The sequence below is a fragment of the Vombatus ursinus genome, unplaced genomic scaffold (genome assembly GCF_900497805.2).
Source record: "Vombatus ursinus unplaced genomic scaffold, bare-nosed wombat genome assembly UNPS02014770.1, whole genome shotgun sequence".
In the NCBI taxonomy this organism is placed as follows: Eukaryota; Metazoa; Chordata; class Mammalia; order Diprotodontia; family Vombatidae; genus Vombatus; species Vombatus ursinus.
In genome coordinates, this window is record NW_020954548.1 from 10,251,900 (window position 1) to 10,265,936 (window position 14,037).

At 35.7% G+C, this 14,037-nt stretch overlaps 1 protein-coding gene across 3 annotated transcripts in view; it reads right to left on the minus strand.

Annotated features, from left to right (window-relative positions):
- The window catches only part of FSD1L (fibronectin type III and SPRY domain containing 1 like), a 90,690-nt gene that overhangs the window by 61,448 nt on the left and 15,205 nt on the right, over positions 1–14,037 (minus strand). For all 3 annotated transcript variants that reach the window (XM_027862972.1, XM_027862970.1, XM_027862971.1), the window contains exon 4: positions 5,955–6,056. In XM_027862972.1, coding sequence (XP_027718773.1) covers positions 5,955–6,056 — 102 coding nt within the window. The remainder of the gene's footprint in view (positions 1–5,954; positions 6,057–14,037) is intronic.

The window sequence follows — 14,037 nt, forward strand, 5'->3', positions numbered from 1 at the left end:
ACATCTTAAAAAATCTGGATGTTACACCATTTGATGCATATGTTTAGTACTGATATTACTTCATTGTCTATGGTACATTTTAGCAAGATGTAGTTTCCTTTCCTTACCTCTTTTGATTAGATCTATTTTTTTCTTTTACTTTGTAAATCATGACTGCTACCCTTGCTTTTTTTTTCTTCAGCAGAAGCATAACAGATTCTGCTCTGGCCCCTTACCTTTACTCTGAGTGTGCTCTCTTTGCTTCAAATGTGTTTCTTGTAAGCAACATAATGCAGGATTCTTGTTTTTAATCCACTCTGCTATCCTGCTTCCATTTTATGGTTGAGTTCATTCCATTCACATTCACAGTTCTGTATTATTGTGTATTCTATCCTATTTTTCCCGTTTATCCTTCTATCTCTCTCTTTTCGTCTACCCTGTCCCTCCTCACAATTGTTTTGCTTCTAACTGCTGCCTCTCCCAATACATCCCTCTGTTCTATTAGTCCTCACCTTCTGTTATCCACCTCCCCTCCCAGTTTCCTGTAAGGTAAGATAGATTTTTATACTCAATTGAGTGTGCATGTTATTACCTCTTTGAGTCAATTCCAATGAGGGTAAAGTACAAGCATTGTCCACCACCACCACCCCCATCTTCCTCTCCACTGTAAAAGCTCTTTTATACCTCTTTTATGTGAAATAATTTACCCCATTATACCTCTCCTTTCCTCTTCCTCCCAGTGTATCCCCTCTTTCTCAACCCTTCAGTTTTTTTGGAGATCATCCCAACATAATCAATCCATACTCATACCTCTGTCTTTGAAGATTGCTTCTTATTGCTCTAATAATGATAAAGTTCTTAGAATTATATATATTATCTTCCCATATAGGAATGTATACAGTTTAACTTTATTGAATCCTTTATGATTTTTCTTTCATGCTTACCTTTGTATACTTCTCAGATCTTGTGTTTGAATGTCAAATTTTTTTTCAGCTCTGATCTCAACAGGAATGCCTGAAAGTCCTCTATTTCATTAAATATCCATTTTCTTCCCTGAAGGATGATACTCAATTTTTCTGGGTAGGCCATTCTTGGCTGTAATCCTAGATTCTTTGCCTTCCAGAATATCATGTTCCAAGCCCTCTGATTCTTTAATGTATAACCTGCTGAATTATGTGTTATCTTTACTATGGCTCCGTGATACCTGAATTGTTTCTTTCTGACTGCCAGCAATATTTTCTCCTTGACCTGGGATCTCTAGAATTTGGCTATAGTACCCCATGGAACACTTTTCACACAAATAAAGTCAGATCTAAATAATTGGAAAAACATCAGTTGCTCATGGGTAGGCTGAGCTAATATAATAAAAATGACAATTCTACCTAAGCTAATTTACTTATTCAGTGCCATACCAATCAAACTATGAAAAAATTATTTTATAGAATTAGAAAAAAAAATAACAAGAATCATTTGGAATAACAAAAGATCCAGAATATCAAGGGAACTAATGAAAAGAAATGCAAGGGAAGGTGGCCTAGCCATTCCAGATCTTAAATTGTATTATAAAGCAGCAATCTTCAAAACTCCTTGATACTCGCTAAGAAATAGAGTGGTGAATCAGTGGAATAGGTTAAGTATGCAAGACACCGTAGTCAATGACTATAGTAATCTATTACTTGATAAATCCAAAGACCCCAGCTTCTGGGATAAGAACTCACTCTTTGACAAAAACTGCTGGCAAAACTGGAAAAGAGTATGGCAGAAACTAAGCATAGGCCAAAATCTTACACCATATAATATTCTTGGGAATTTTCATTTGGGTATCTCTTTCTGGAGGTGGATTCCTTTAATTTCTATTTTCCCCTCTGGTTCTAGGCTATCAGAGCAGTTTTCCTTGATAATTTTTTTGAAATATGATTCTAGGTTCTTCTTAAGAAACTTTCTACACTCTAAGTTGCAGAAAAGGTGCCAACCTTCATTGGTAGAGGGAACTTCCTCATCTGGGAATAACTTCCACCAATGAAATCACAAATCCAGTCCCTTTATCTGTCTATGTTCATTACATGAGATAATTGTTCCAAAAGTCTTTAAACTCTGTTTTTGGTACAGAGATATAATGTAAGCTATCAACAGTTAAATTAATTAATATAAGTAAAGTCAAAAATCTGTATGACTTTTAATACTCTCCACTACCTTTTCCCACATTTTATACTAATCACTGTAGAAACAGTAAGGGCTACACAGAAATGAAAACAATTTTATATTTTTATCCTTTTCATTGACTGCCATTCCTACCCCCCTCAAAAAAATCTTTCATCTGGTGACTAACCTTTTTGTAATAATACTCTACTCTTAGTTAGGCTGGTTCTTAGGCAGTCAACATAGTAGTCCATCATCAGATTCATACACAAAACCTTTCTGGCTCAATAATTCATATTTGCAAGTTGCTGAGGCCAAAAAAATTTAGCACATTGTAACAAACCCAGTGATAAGCTTCTTCTTAAACATAGTCAGGCCAGTTATTGAACAACATATATACAGTCCAACACTGTGTTCATACTCAAAGCCTTTCCAAACTGGTAGAATCTGCTAGAGCTTGCACATGACAATAGATTTCAAGAGCCCAGGGTCACCTCTGATGATGAAGCATCAAAATGAGATTTTAGTGGAGGTCTGTGTATTTACATAAATTACTCAGAAGATTATCGAAGAAATTTACTCATTTTAAACTAGAGATGTCACATGCAGTCTAGTCTGTCCTAGTAACCTGTTTTTTCAAATCCTGCCCTGAGCAACCTGAGGCTGTATTATATAAAACTTCACACAGATAAGAACAAAAAAATAATTCAAGTGACAGCACAGTTTTGAACCTTAAAGACCAGTTCACAGAGGACAATATCATTCTTTTAAGAATGTTAGCAAGAAAAAGAAAATTCCAATTGACTGCAATAATTCTTTTCCTATGATACAAAAAACAGCGCTGTGAAAGACGGCAATTAGAACAGATGCTGCATTTCAACACCTAGTCCAATGCCCTCATTTTACAGATGATGAGTCTTGGTCCCAAATTTAAGTGGTTTATTTGCTCAAGTTACACTTCTTGTTTGGGAAGAAACTGTGACTGGATTCCAGTGTCTGATCCCTAACCCATTATTCTTGTGTAAAAACACTCCTCCGGATGAAAATTTGAAAGATGTAGATTGTGCATAAAATCAGATTTTAAGCAATTGAGAATTTTAATAAAACTGAAGATGATTGATGCCAAGTTACTAGTCTGACTAGAGCATTATCATTATGACACTGGTCAGCCTGGGAAATGCTAATGAAAAATTTTATTGATTGATCCAAGTAAACTAGGTCCAACTCCTAGGTATAGTGGCCTATGATCCAAAGGACACCAGGAAAATTTCACTATTAAAAATATCCCACTTTTTTCTTCAACATAAAATGGAGATTTGTTCTACTCTACGTGTCATATAAGCTGTGCAGGCTATGGATAGGACTGAAAAATCAAGAGACTAAATTTGTGTACTAGTCCCTAAGGTTAAGTACAAATAAAATAAACTCATAACAAAATAATGATTAACAAACTATAATTCTGAATGCTAAACTATACTAAAACCAGGTTAAAAACAACTTGGAGGAAAGGAAGGGAAAAAGCTTGTATGAATTACTCAAGTCTAAATTATAAAATACATAAAAACAAAGTTATTTTATTTTCAAATATTTCTAGTAAGTCCAATCTAGTTTTAATACATATATGAAAATAATCTGTAATTATTATATAAAAATATCAACCAAACATCTGCTTATTTCTATCTGATTCTGTTATTTGTCTATGCTATAAACAGATACAAAGTTTCATTTATCCTGAAATTCAGGGAAATAAGCTTTTCTATATGACTGAATTTTCCAGGTAACTGAAACCTATCTATCCCTTTAAATACTAGAACTTTTCTTACAGTTTTTAACTATTTGGAGGTGGGAAATGATGTTTCTAAAATATGTTGGATATTTCTGTTTTCTTAAGTATAGAATGTTAAACAAGATTTACCTCCTTTTGACTGGGGAGTATCATTATGAACATTATCGCACTTAAGAACTACTGAGGCATATAAGACTACTCATTTTACACAAAAAGTCCTAGACACCTGTACTTTTTTAAAGCTTTCTTTTCTGCTTTGTATATAATTTCCTGTATTTCTTCCTTCCCTTCCATGCTATCTGCCATAAGTTCTTACTAATGTAAATGGACCCAGCTTTTTTCTCCCAGTCTTCTATGTCAATTTGTTGCTTCTAATCTGCTCAGGACTAGGAAATCAGATAACCAAGATCACTAGCCTTCTGTGTCAAAGAATAGTAAACAGGCTCTAAGAAGCGCTATTATAAGTAAAGTATATGAGCTTTACTTGAGTTATTTTAGCTACTCTGGGACCTCTTCCCCTTCTTTCCTGACTCTTGGCTATAGTTGAGGTAGCCAAATAAGTGACCCCAAAACAAGAGTTGCTTTTATAAAAATGAGTCCTTAAAAATTTTTAAATCTCTTTTAACACCTTTGTTTAACAAGTTCTTTCTTCATCAACAGTAAAAAGCTAAATTTGATTGAGCCTAATTCCTCTCCTATTTAAGAAATTACTGACATTATCAATAAAAATAATTCTCATCAATCAACAAAAAATTACATGTTATTGCTTCTGCCTTGAAAAATAGGATCTGCTTTTTATATCTTAATTTAAAGGACAGCAAAAGGATAAAAAAGATGGTTAAAAATAGAGATAAACTGACATAATTTTTTTAAAGATTTGTTTTATTAAAGGAGTAGAGTGGATTATAAAATATAACATTATACATCCCTCTATACTTGATGTTCACATTCCATAATTCTTCCCAGCATTGTAAAACCTATAAATGTTAATGCAAGCAATCCTTTCTCTCAAGTAGTTCTTGTCTTCTCCATGTTTTCCTTACAGTGGTCACATCAATGCATTAATAAACATTGGATGTTTTAAGTGTTTCTCTTTCTCAGAAAGCTTTCTCAGCCCTAGAATTCACTAAAAATTTACTTGAAAGAACAGTCACATTGGACAATGCAATTTCAAAAGTTATTTTTTCTTAATCTGATATTGCTCACTACATGTTAGTATTACTGATCAAATTTCAAACTTGAATGTGGGAGTTCTTGATAAGAGAGAAAAATATAATTAACAGATTTAGACGTTACTAATTGAGCAATTTAACAGATTGCCTACTCTTTTAACCACTCAATTTTGAATGTGATACAAAAACTAACAGTGTTAAAACTACCCAAATTGGAATTCTGGAATTCATAACTTATAAATTAGACTAAGCAACTAAAATATACCTCAATGCTTATTTTTTATATTTGAAAGACTGATTAAAACATGCCTTAAAGAGAATCTACATTTTTAATAAACAATATGAATTTAATAACATCATCATTGTTATTCCAATAGTTCATAGTGTTAAAGCATTAACAAGCATCAAGTACATTATAGCAAACATTCTCTTACCAACTTACAAAGAATTCCAAACTAAATTTTCAAAGCTGTTAACAGTTATTTTCTTTCATGCCTTTTCCATTTCCATTTTTTAGTTATTTGGTTTGTGTGCCACAAAAATATGCTGCTACCCTGACAAGTGCTCCTAAAATAAACCACCAACAGAGGCATTCAGTAAAGACTAATTTGACCACTTGACTAGTCATCTGAAATTTTAAGTAGTCAAAGTAAAATAAAACTTTATATAATTTGTCCATGACTCCAAAGACTTATTCTGCTTTGGAAAACGGATATAACATTATACTTATCAAGAAATCCCAAGTGTAGTAGTGTGTTTTATTTATTTTTAAGTATTAGTGATAAAAGGCCCAGTCCAAAACTGGAGGGGAAAGAACCAAATTTCTATATTATTTTTCTATAATAGATTAAGTTTTTTGGTTTTGTCTTCTTTCTTACCTTTGAGAATTCTTCAGGTTCCTTTATATCTAGTGACCTTGAAGCAAATTCTAGCAGCTCTTCAGAATTCTCCAGGGCATTGGTACATTGGCTAAGCTGACTCTGTATGTAGAGTGGAAAAAGTTAAACCAGTAAGAGATTTTTCTACTATCACATGAAGTTATAATTATTCATCATACTTCAATAAAACTCAAGGCAATTTTATCAGCACAGCTCATCTTCCATCATTTTAGGGGTTCATTCAAACAAAATTATCCAGGGACATCTTAAGCACTCTACAAATAAAGAAGATTTTAATGAAATTATAACACTATTTAGAATTAAACACTAATATGTCTAACAACCTGGCTATAGTAATGTTTTGTCTTCATATAAGCAAATATAATTTTTTTCATCATTTATTATACTTACAAATAAAAATAAACAGTTATTATTACACAGTTGATACTCAATTACTTACTGAGGTAGCACAATGTAGTAACAAAGAGCTCTGGACTTAGAAATCAAGCAGCTTTGAGCAACAGCTCTGAAACTTGCTAGCTATGTGACCTTAGGCTCAGAGAAGTGGTTTGTCTATTTTCATCTATAAAACTTGAATAATAGTTGCCCTGTATGCCCCCTTAAATTTGCTGTGAGGGTTAAGTTAGATAACATATATAAAAACAAATTAGGAGCCATAAAGGACTATGCAAACTTTCAGATGTCTATAAAAATCTATTGCCTTTAAGTTCTCTCCAATCCTAACATTTTGTTTCAATTCCAATCACTCTGCTGAAACTGTTTTTCCAAAGTCATCCACCAATGACCTACTAAATGACAAATTCAACGTCATTTTCAAAGCCCTTATCTTCTTTGACCCCCTTTGAAATATCTGACACTGTTTACACAATGCCCTTTCCTTCTTGACATTCTCTCCTTTCTTGGTTTCTACAGCCCTGCTTTGTTCTGGTTATCCTTTTACCTCTCACAGGAGGTTCCTTTTCAGTTTCTGTTGAAGAGTTCCTTTCTCCTACCACCCCCTAATCTGGGCATCCCTTGAAGTCCTGTTCTTGAGTCTTTTCTTTCCTCTCTTTACAACATCTACCTGGGAAATCTCATCCACTCACAAGAATTCTATTCCTGTCTCTATGTAAATGACTCCCAGAGATCATTATTTCTAGTTCTACCCTCCCCTGAGTCCCAATCTCAAATTTTCAACTTACCTGAGAGTCATTTCTATTTGGAAGTCTCATGAAAAGTTAAAACTCAACATGCTCAAATTTGAATTTATCAGCCTTAACACCAAATCTGCCCTTTTTCTCCTAAAATAATCCACTATCCTCCCAGTTACCCAGACTGAAATTCTTAGAATTGTCTGACTCTTCTTCCTACTCCTCTAAGATCCAATCAGTTGCCAAATCTTACAAATTCTACCCCCAAAAGATCTGTCATATCCATCTTCTCCTTTCCATTCTTACTATCAGAACTCTAGTTCAGACTCTGATTATATCTTTATACTACTGTAACGGCCTAATTGATCACCCTATCTTCAGTTTCCCCCCCTTCTTTAATTCAACCTTCACACTGCTACCAAAGTAATCTACCTAATTACAGAGGGGGTGTGATCAGGTTGCACTCTGCTAAGAAATTGTAGCAGATCCCCACTGCCTTGAGACTACCAAAGTGATTCTTGGGTAAATCATTGTCTAGGTCTCAATTTTCTCATCTACAAAATGAAGAGGGCAGCTAGGTGGTGTAGTGGATAGAGTGTTGGGCCTGGAGTCAGGATTTCACCTTCCTGAGTTCAAATCTGGCTTAGACATTTACTAAACTGTGTGACATTGAGAAAGGGACTTAATCTTGTTTAACTCAATTATTCTTCTGTAAAATAAGCTGGAGAAGGAAATGGCAAACCATTCTAGTACCTTTGCTAAGAAAACCCCAAATGTAGTTATGGCAAGTTGCGCATGACTGAAAAATGACTGGACAACAAATGAAAGGATTGGACTAGATCTCTTTTAAGATTCTTTCCAGGTTTAAATCTATGACACCATGCTTAATTAAAATACAAAACGACTTACCTTACTCAAAATCTAAAATCTGGCTACCACCTCTATTACCCTGAGCAAGTCACTTCACTTCTTTGGCAATCAATCTCATCTATAAAATGAGCAGGTTGCAAAAAGCTACTTAATTATGTATACCCTTTGGCCCACTGATACCACTACAAGGTCTATATCCCAGGACAGATCAAATAAAACAGAAAAGACCAATATCGGGGCAGCTAGGTGGCACAGTGGACAGAGTACTGGCCCTGAAGTCAGGAGGACCTGAGTTCAAATCCAGCCTCAGACCAAACACTTGACACTTACTAGCTGTATGACCCTGGGCAAGTCACTTAACCCCAACTGCCTAAAAAAAAAAAGACCAATATGAACAAAAATATTTATAGCAGCTCTTTTTATTATTAAAAACCAAGAGGATGACCATGAATTGGGGAATGGCTAACAGGTTATACTATATGATTGCAATGGCACTATTGTGCCATAAAAATAATGAAAGGGATAGTTTCAATGAAATCTAGTAAGACTTTTATGAAATGATTCAGGGAAGTGAACAGAACCAGAAGAACAATTAATACAGTAACAACACTACAAAACAACTTTGAAAGCCATAAGAATTCTAATCAACACAATGACCAACCATCATTCCAGAAGTCCTACAATAAAGCGAATTCAGACTGTAGAATGAAATAAATTTTTTGAACATGGCTTTTTTTCACTAGGAAGTGGTCAAAATAAACTACTAAATATTTTCTAATTTCATCCTTATCTTTTCCACTCCTAAGCATTTGCAAATATTATCCCAATATCTAGAAGAACCTTTCCCCTCATTTCCGCTTGATGAAATCTTTCCCTTACTTCAAGGTCCAGATCATATGCTCCTTCTTTTTCAAAGTTTTTCCTCATGACCCCTCTATTAGGAATGATTCCTTCCTTCATGGCTCATCTCCTACTGCCCACAAACATGCCCATGTCTCCCCATCCCGAAAAAAATCTTCATTTAATCCTTCCATTCCCACTAACTACTGTACTATATCTCTTCTGTCCTTTGTAGCTAAACTCCTTGAAAAGGCTGTCTACAAATAAGTGACTCCATTTTCTCTCCTTTTACTCTCTTCTTAACCCCTTTCAATTCAGCTTCCCACTTCATCATTCCACCAAAACTGCTCTCTTCAAATTACTAATGATTTCTTAGTTGCCAGAGCCTTCGACATTGTTGATCACTCTTTTCTCCTTGATCATCTCTTCTCTCTAGGTTGTCAGGATATTCTCCTGGTTTTCCTCCTACCTATCTGACCACTTCTCTGTCTTCTTTGCTGGATCCTCCTTCAGATCACACCCTCTAATCAGAGATGTCCTACAGAGTTCTGTCCTCTTCTCTTCTCCATCTTTACTTAGTGAACTCAGCTGCTCCCTTTTAATTTAATTAAATGTAATCAATTGATTTAATTACCATCTCTATGTTGATGATTCTCAAATCTACCTTTCCTGCCCCAATCTCTCTGCTGACCTCCAATCTCACATCTTCAACTGCCTTTTTAGACATCTAGAACCGGATGTCCAATAGACATCTTAAACTCACTATGTCCAAAACAGAACTCATTATCTTTCCTCCTACACCTCCCCCACCTCCTACTCTCCCTATTACTGTAGAGGGCAACACTATCCTCCCAGTCTTTCAGGTTTGCAATGTAGAAGTCATCCTGGTTTCCTCACTATCTCTTACCTTCCATATCCAATCTTTTGCCAAGGCCTGTCAATTTCATCTTTATAAAATCTCTTAAATACACCTCCTTCTCACCTCTAATAGTGCCACCACTCTAGTGCAGGATCTCACCTATTCATCTATACTTCAATTACTGCAACAGACTGCTGGTGGATCTACCTGCCTCCAGTCTCACCTCTCTCCAATACATCCTCCACCCAGATTTTTCTAAAGCACAGGTCCAATCACGCTGCCCCCTACTGAATAAACTCCAGTGGCTTCCTATGGCTTCCAAGGTTAAATACAAAATGCTCTATTTGACATTCAAAGCATTTCATAACCTAGTCCAGGAAAGGAAAAACCTTTCCAGTTTTCTTACATATTACTCCCCAACATGGACTCAGTTCCAGTAACACTGGTCTCCTGGCTGTTCCACAACAGGACACTCAGCTCTGAGCATTCTCTCCAGCTATCTTCTATGCCTGGAATGCTTTCCCTCCTCTACTGTGACTACTGACCTCCCTGGCTTCTTTAAGTCCCAACTAAAGTCCAACTTCTACAGGAAGCTTTCCTTAGCCCCTCTTAATTTCAGTGCATACTTTCTGTACCCATCTCCTATTTATCCTGTATATAGTTTGCTTTGTATTTATTTTCACACTGTCTCCCCTATTAGATTGTATGAGGGCAGGGACTGTCTTTTACCTCTTTTTGTATCTTCATAGCTTAGTACAGTGCCTGGTACATAGATAGTAGGCACTTAATGTTTATTGACCGATATAAAAAGTAATCACATTTCCTTCCTCACTATAATTTACTCTCAAAGAACCAAGATCAAGATCAACCTGGACACAATTCACTGGAAAATCTAGCCAACACACAAGACTTTAGATAATTTAATTATACTTGACCAATGACATATGTCTAACTCAATACATGAAGCAAGGGCTCAGGTTTCTATTTATGGAGGTTTCAGTGCCTTAACATACAATCACAAGAACAATTATAGGGGCAGTTAAAATTCTAGAATTATCTATTTATACCTATTATAAAGTATATAATTATTATTAAATTATCTATTTATATCTACTGTAACATACAGGACTGGGACTGGATCTGAGATTTCACTGGTATTGGGCATTGCCTAATGAATTAACTCCCTCTACCAATGAAAGTTGGCACCTTCTCTACAAATCTTAAGAGAATTTCTAGAGCATTAAGAGGTTATGGTGGCATAGCAGACAAAGTACTGGACTTGAGAATCAGGAAGGCCTACCCTAGATTCTAGCTGTGTAATCCTGGTCAAGTCACTTAATTTCAATTAGCCTCAGTTTTCTCATCTGCAAAATGAAAGGGTTGACCTCAATGGTTTTACTAAGATCTCTTCAAGCACTAAATCTATAACTTGCCCAGGGTCACATAGCTAGTATATGTCAGAAGCAAAACTTGAACCCAGAACTTTCTGACCACCTATCTATTATACCACGCTACCTCTTACTCTAACACAGATTAATGTAATTTACTAATCCACTACCCTGTGTAAAAAATAAATCTCTATTTTTATATTTTAAAAAGGATTATTCTCAAAGGCCAGATCATATGGCAGACTAAATCAGACTTAGTCTGAGTTAACACTAACTTACTATTTTGCTTCAAGGACAATTCACAGAATTCTATTTTCTTTGGTCTCTGTATATCTTCAATATTGGATTGCCTTTTACCTGGAATGTCCTTTCCCTTTGCTCTTTTAAACAATGTCTCTCCCTTTTTCAGGCCTTCTCAAAAATCACTTTCTCTAGGAAGCATTCTCTAAATAAACCTACCAACCCACAGTCCCTTTTCACTATGCAGAATAACTATCTTAAGCTGCCCTTAGTTACATATTTCCTTATATGCATTTTTGATGTCTAAATATAGTCGAATCTTCAGAATTCAGATTATCTTCTTTGATGGCAAAGACTGTTTTTTACTTTATTTTCTAAACTCGCTTAGAGCCTGCAACTGCTAGTGATGGGATTAATAATTTTATTCTTTTTTCTTTTTAAATTCAAACTTAAATCTTTATCACAGCTAACAGTCAATTATACAACATCTAATATAGTACTCTATGGATAACTGTCATTCAAAAGTCATTGTTGATATCTCAATGAATTGAATGAGCTAACAAGTGGAGATTTTCTAATTTATTATTGAGGGTGGGGAAGGGAAGTCCAGACCCATTATTTCTTTGGTGTAGTCAAGTCAAGAAGCATTAAGTACCTGCACTAAAAAAGGCAAAAACACTCTCTGCCCCAAGGAGCTCTCTATCTTATGGGGGAGACAACATACAAACAATAACATATAAACAACATAAATACAGGATAAATTGAAAATAATCTCACAGCAAAGGCACTAGAAATACAGGGAATCGAGGAATTTTAGAGCTAAGATTTGAAGGAAGCCAAGGAAGCCATGATGAACATATGAGGGGGAGAATTCTAGGCATGAGAGACAACCAGTGAAAAGGCACAGAAGCAGAAGATAGAATATCTTGTGTGAAGAACAGCAAGAAGATTGGTATCACTGGATAGCAGAATATGGGTGGGGGAAGGGAAGACCAGAATAAGGTATAAGAAGACTGGAAAAATAGGAAAGGCCTGATTATAAAGGGCTTGGTCAAACCTGAACTTTAGGAAGGTTACTTTGATAGCTTTGTGGAAGATGGACTGGAATAGGGAGATACTTGAGGCAGGAAGACCAAACAACCAAAAGGTTACTATAATAGTCTAGGTATAAGATAATGGGACTGCTCCAAGGCAATGGCAGTCAGAGAAGAGAAGGGGGACATATACAAGATTTGGTGTGAAGATAGAAGCAATAGGACTTGGCTGCAGATTGGATATGGAGAGAGAGTTCAATTTTAGATATGTTGAGTTTAAGGTGTCTGTAAGACATCTAGTTAAAGATATTTAGTAGGCCACTGGAGATGAGAGGGGAGATCAGAAGAGGTTAAAGCAGGAAAAACAGATCTGAGAAATATCTGCATAAAGATGATAATTTAATATTCCCCTTATCAATGCAGACTGAAACAAGCTTGGAACTTAGGGTCTTAAAAGAGGTCTTAGGGTCTTCTCATTGCTTGGGGGCAATGAGAAGTTAAGTGACTTGCCCTCAGTCTCATGGTCAACGTCAAAGGCAGAACCTGAACCATGGTCCTTACTGACCCTATGACCACTATGACATGCTGAATTTGATGAAAATCTCTTCCACTTTCTGATTCAACTATCTTCGGTACATATTACAGAAGACAATGAGTAGGTCATTCTAAACAAACCCTAAACTCAGCTGATGACAATAAAAAACCAATATGTTGGAGAATTGAGGAGTACTAGATGGTTGAAAATTAACCAATTAAGTCACCCATAACAATGGCATATAACAATGTACACAATTTACCCTAGGATAGCTGGAAAATATTTTTCTAAACAGGTTGTACCCTCAGGTACAAGGCCAGTAGCTTTATTTCATCTGACCCATGACAAGTTTCCTAAAATTAAGTGCCTTTTGGCTACTCCTAGCCACTACTGCAAATAAGATTATCAAATTTAATTTCCTGCCTAATTGTTCCAGCAGCTTGCACCCTCTTCCAAAGGTGACTTCACCTCAGTAGCTCACTTTCTCAAACAAAGGAGCAGATAACAGGTAATTCGGGTTAAAAGTGGAAAGGAGAAGGAACTGGTAATAGCAACAATAGGGGCTAGACTGCTTGGTAGGTGAGGTAAGGCCAATGGGGGTTAGCAGGGAGACTAGGCCCAATGGCTACTGAAGACAGCCTAATTAGGCAGGAATTTTTGTCAACTGGGGGTATAGGGAGTAGATTTTGGCAATAGGGCAGACATGGGAATTTTGAGGAACAGAGAGGACATGCAGATCAACGTGGGAATATATAAATCTGTTTCAGCAGGGCTAAAGCTGAAGTGATGAGGGTGTTTAAGCAGGTAAGGGCCTAAGGGGTAAAAATTTTTGCAGGTCACAAAATATTTGAGCTGAAAGGGATGTTAGAGATTATCTCATCCCTTACTTTCTCAAGGACAAGACAGAGGAACAGGATGGATGTGTAGGCAGGAAATGTTGCCTTTTTTCTCTCTGTTATCTCTCTCTCCCTTTTCTTGCCCTTGGACTTCTCTTTCACTTAAACAGCTTTAAAAAGGAACTGAAGTAAATTTCTTGTTTTATTTAATGAATAAAATGTTATATTTTCTATCCTTAATAAAAAGTGAGTAGGCTGAACTTTTTACATTTCACTCTCCAGAGAAAAAAACGAAATTGCTTTGCTTTATTTTAATATGGTCAATTAATT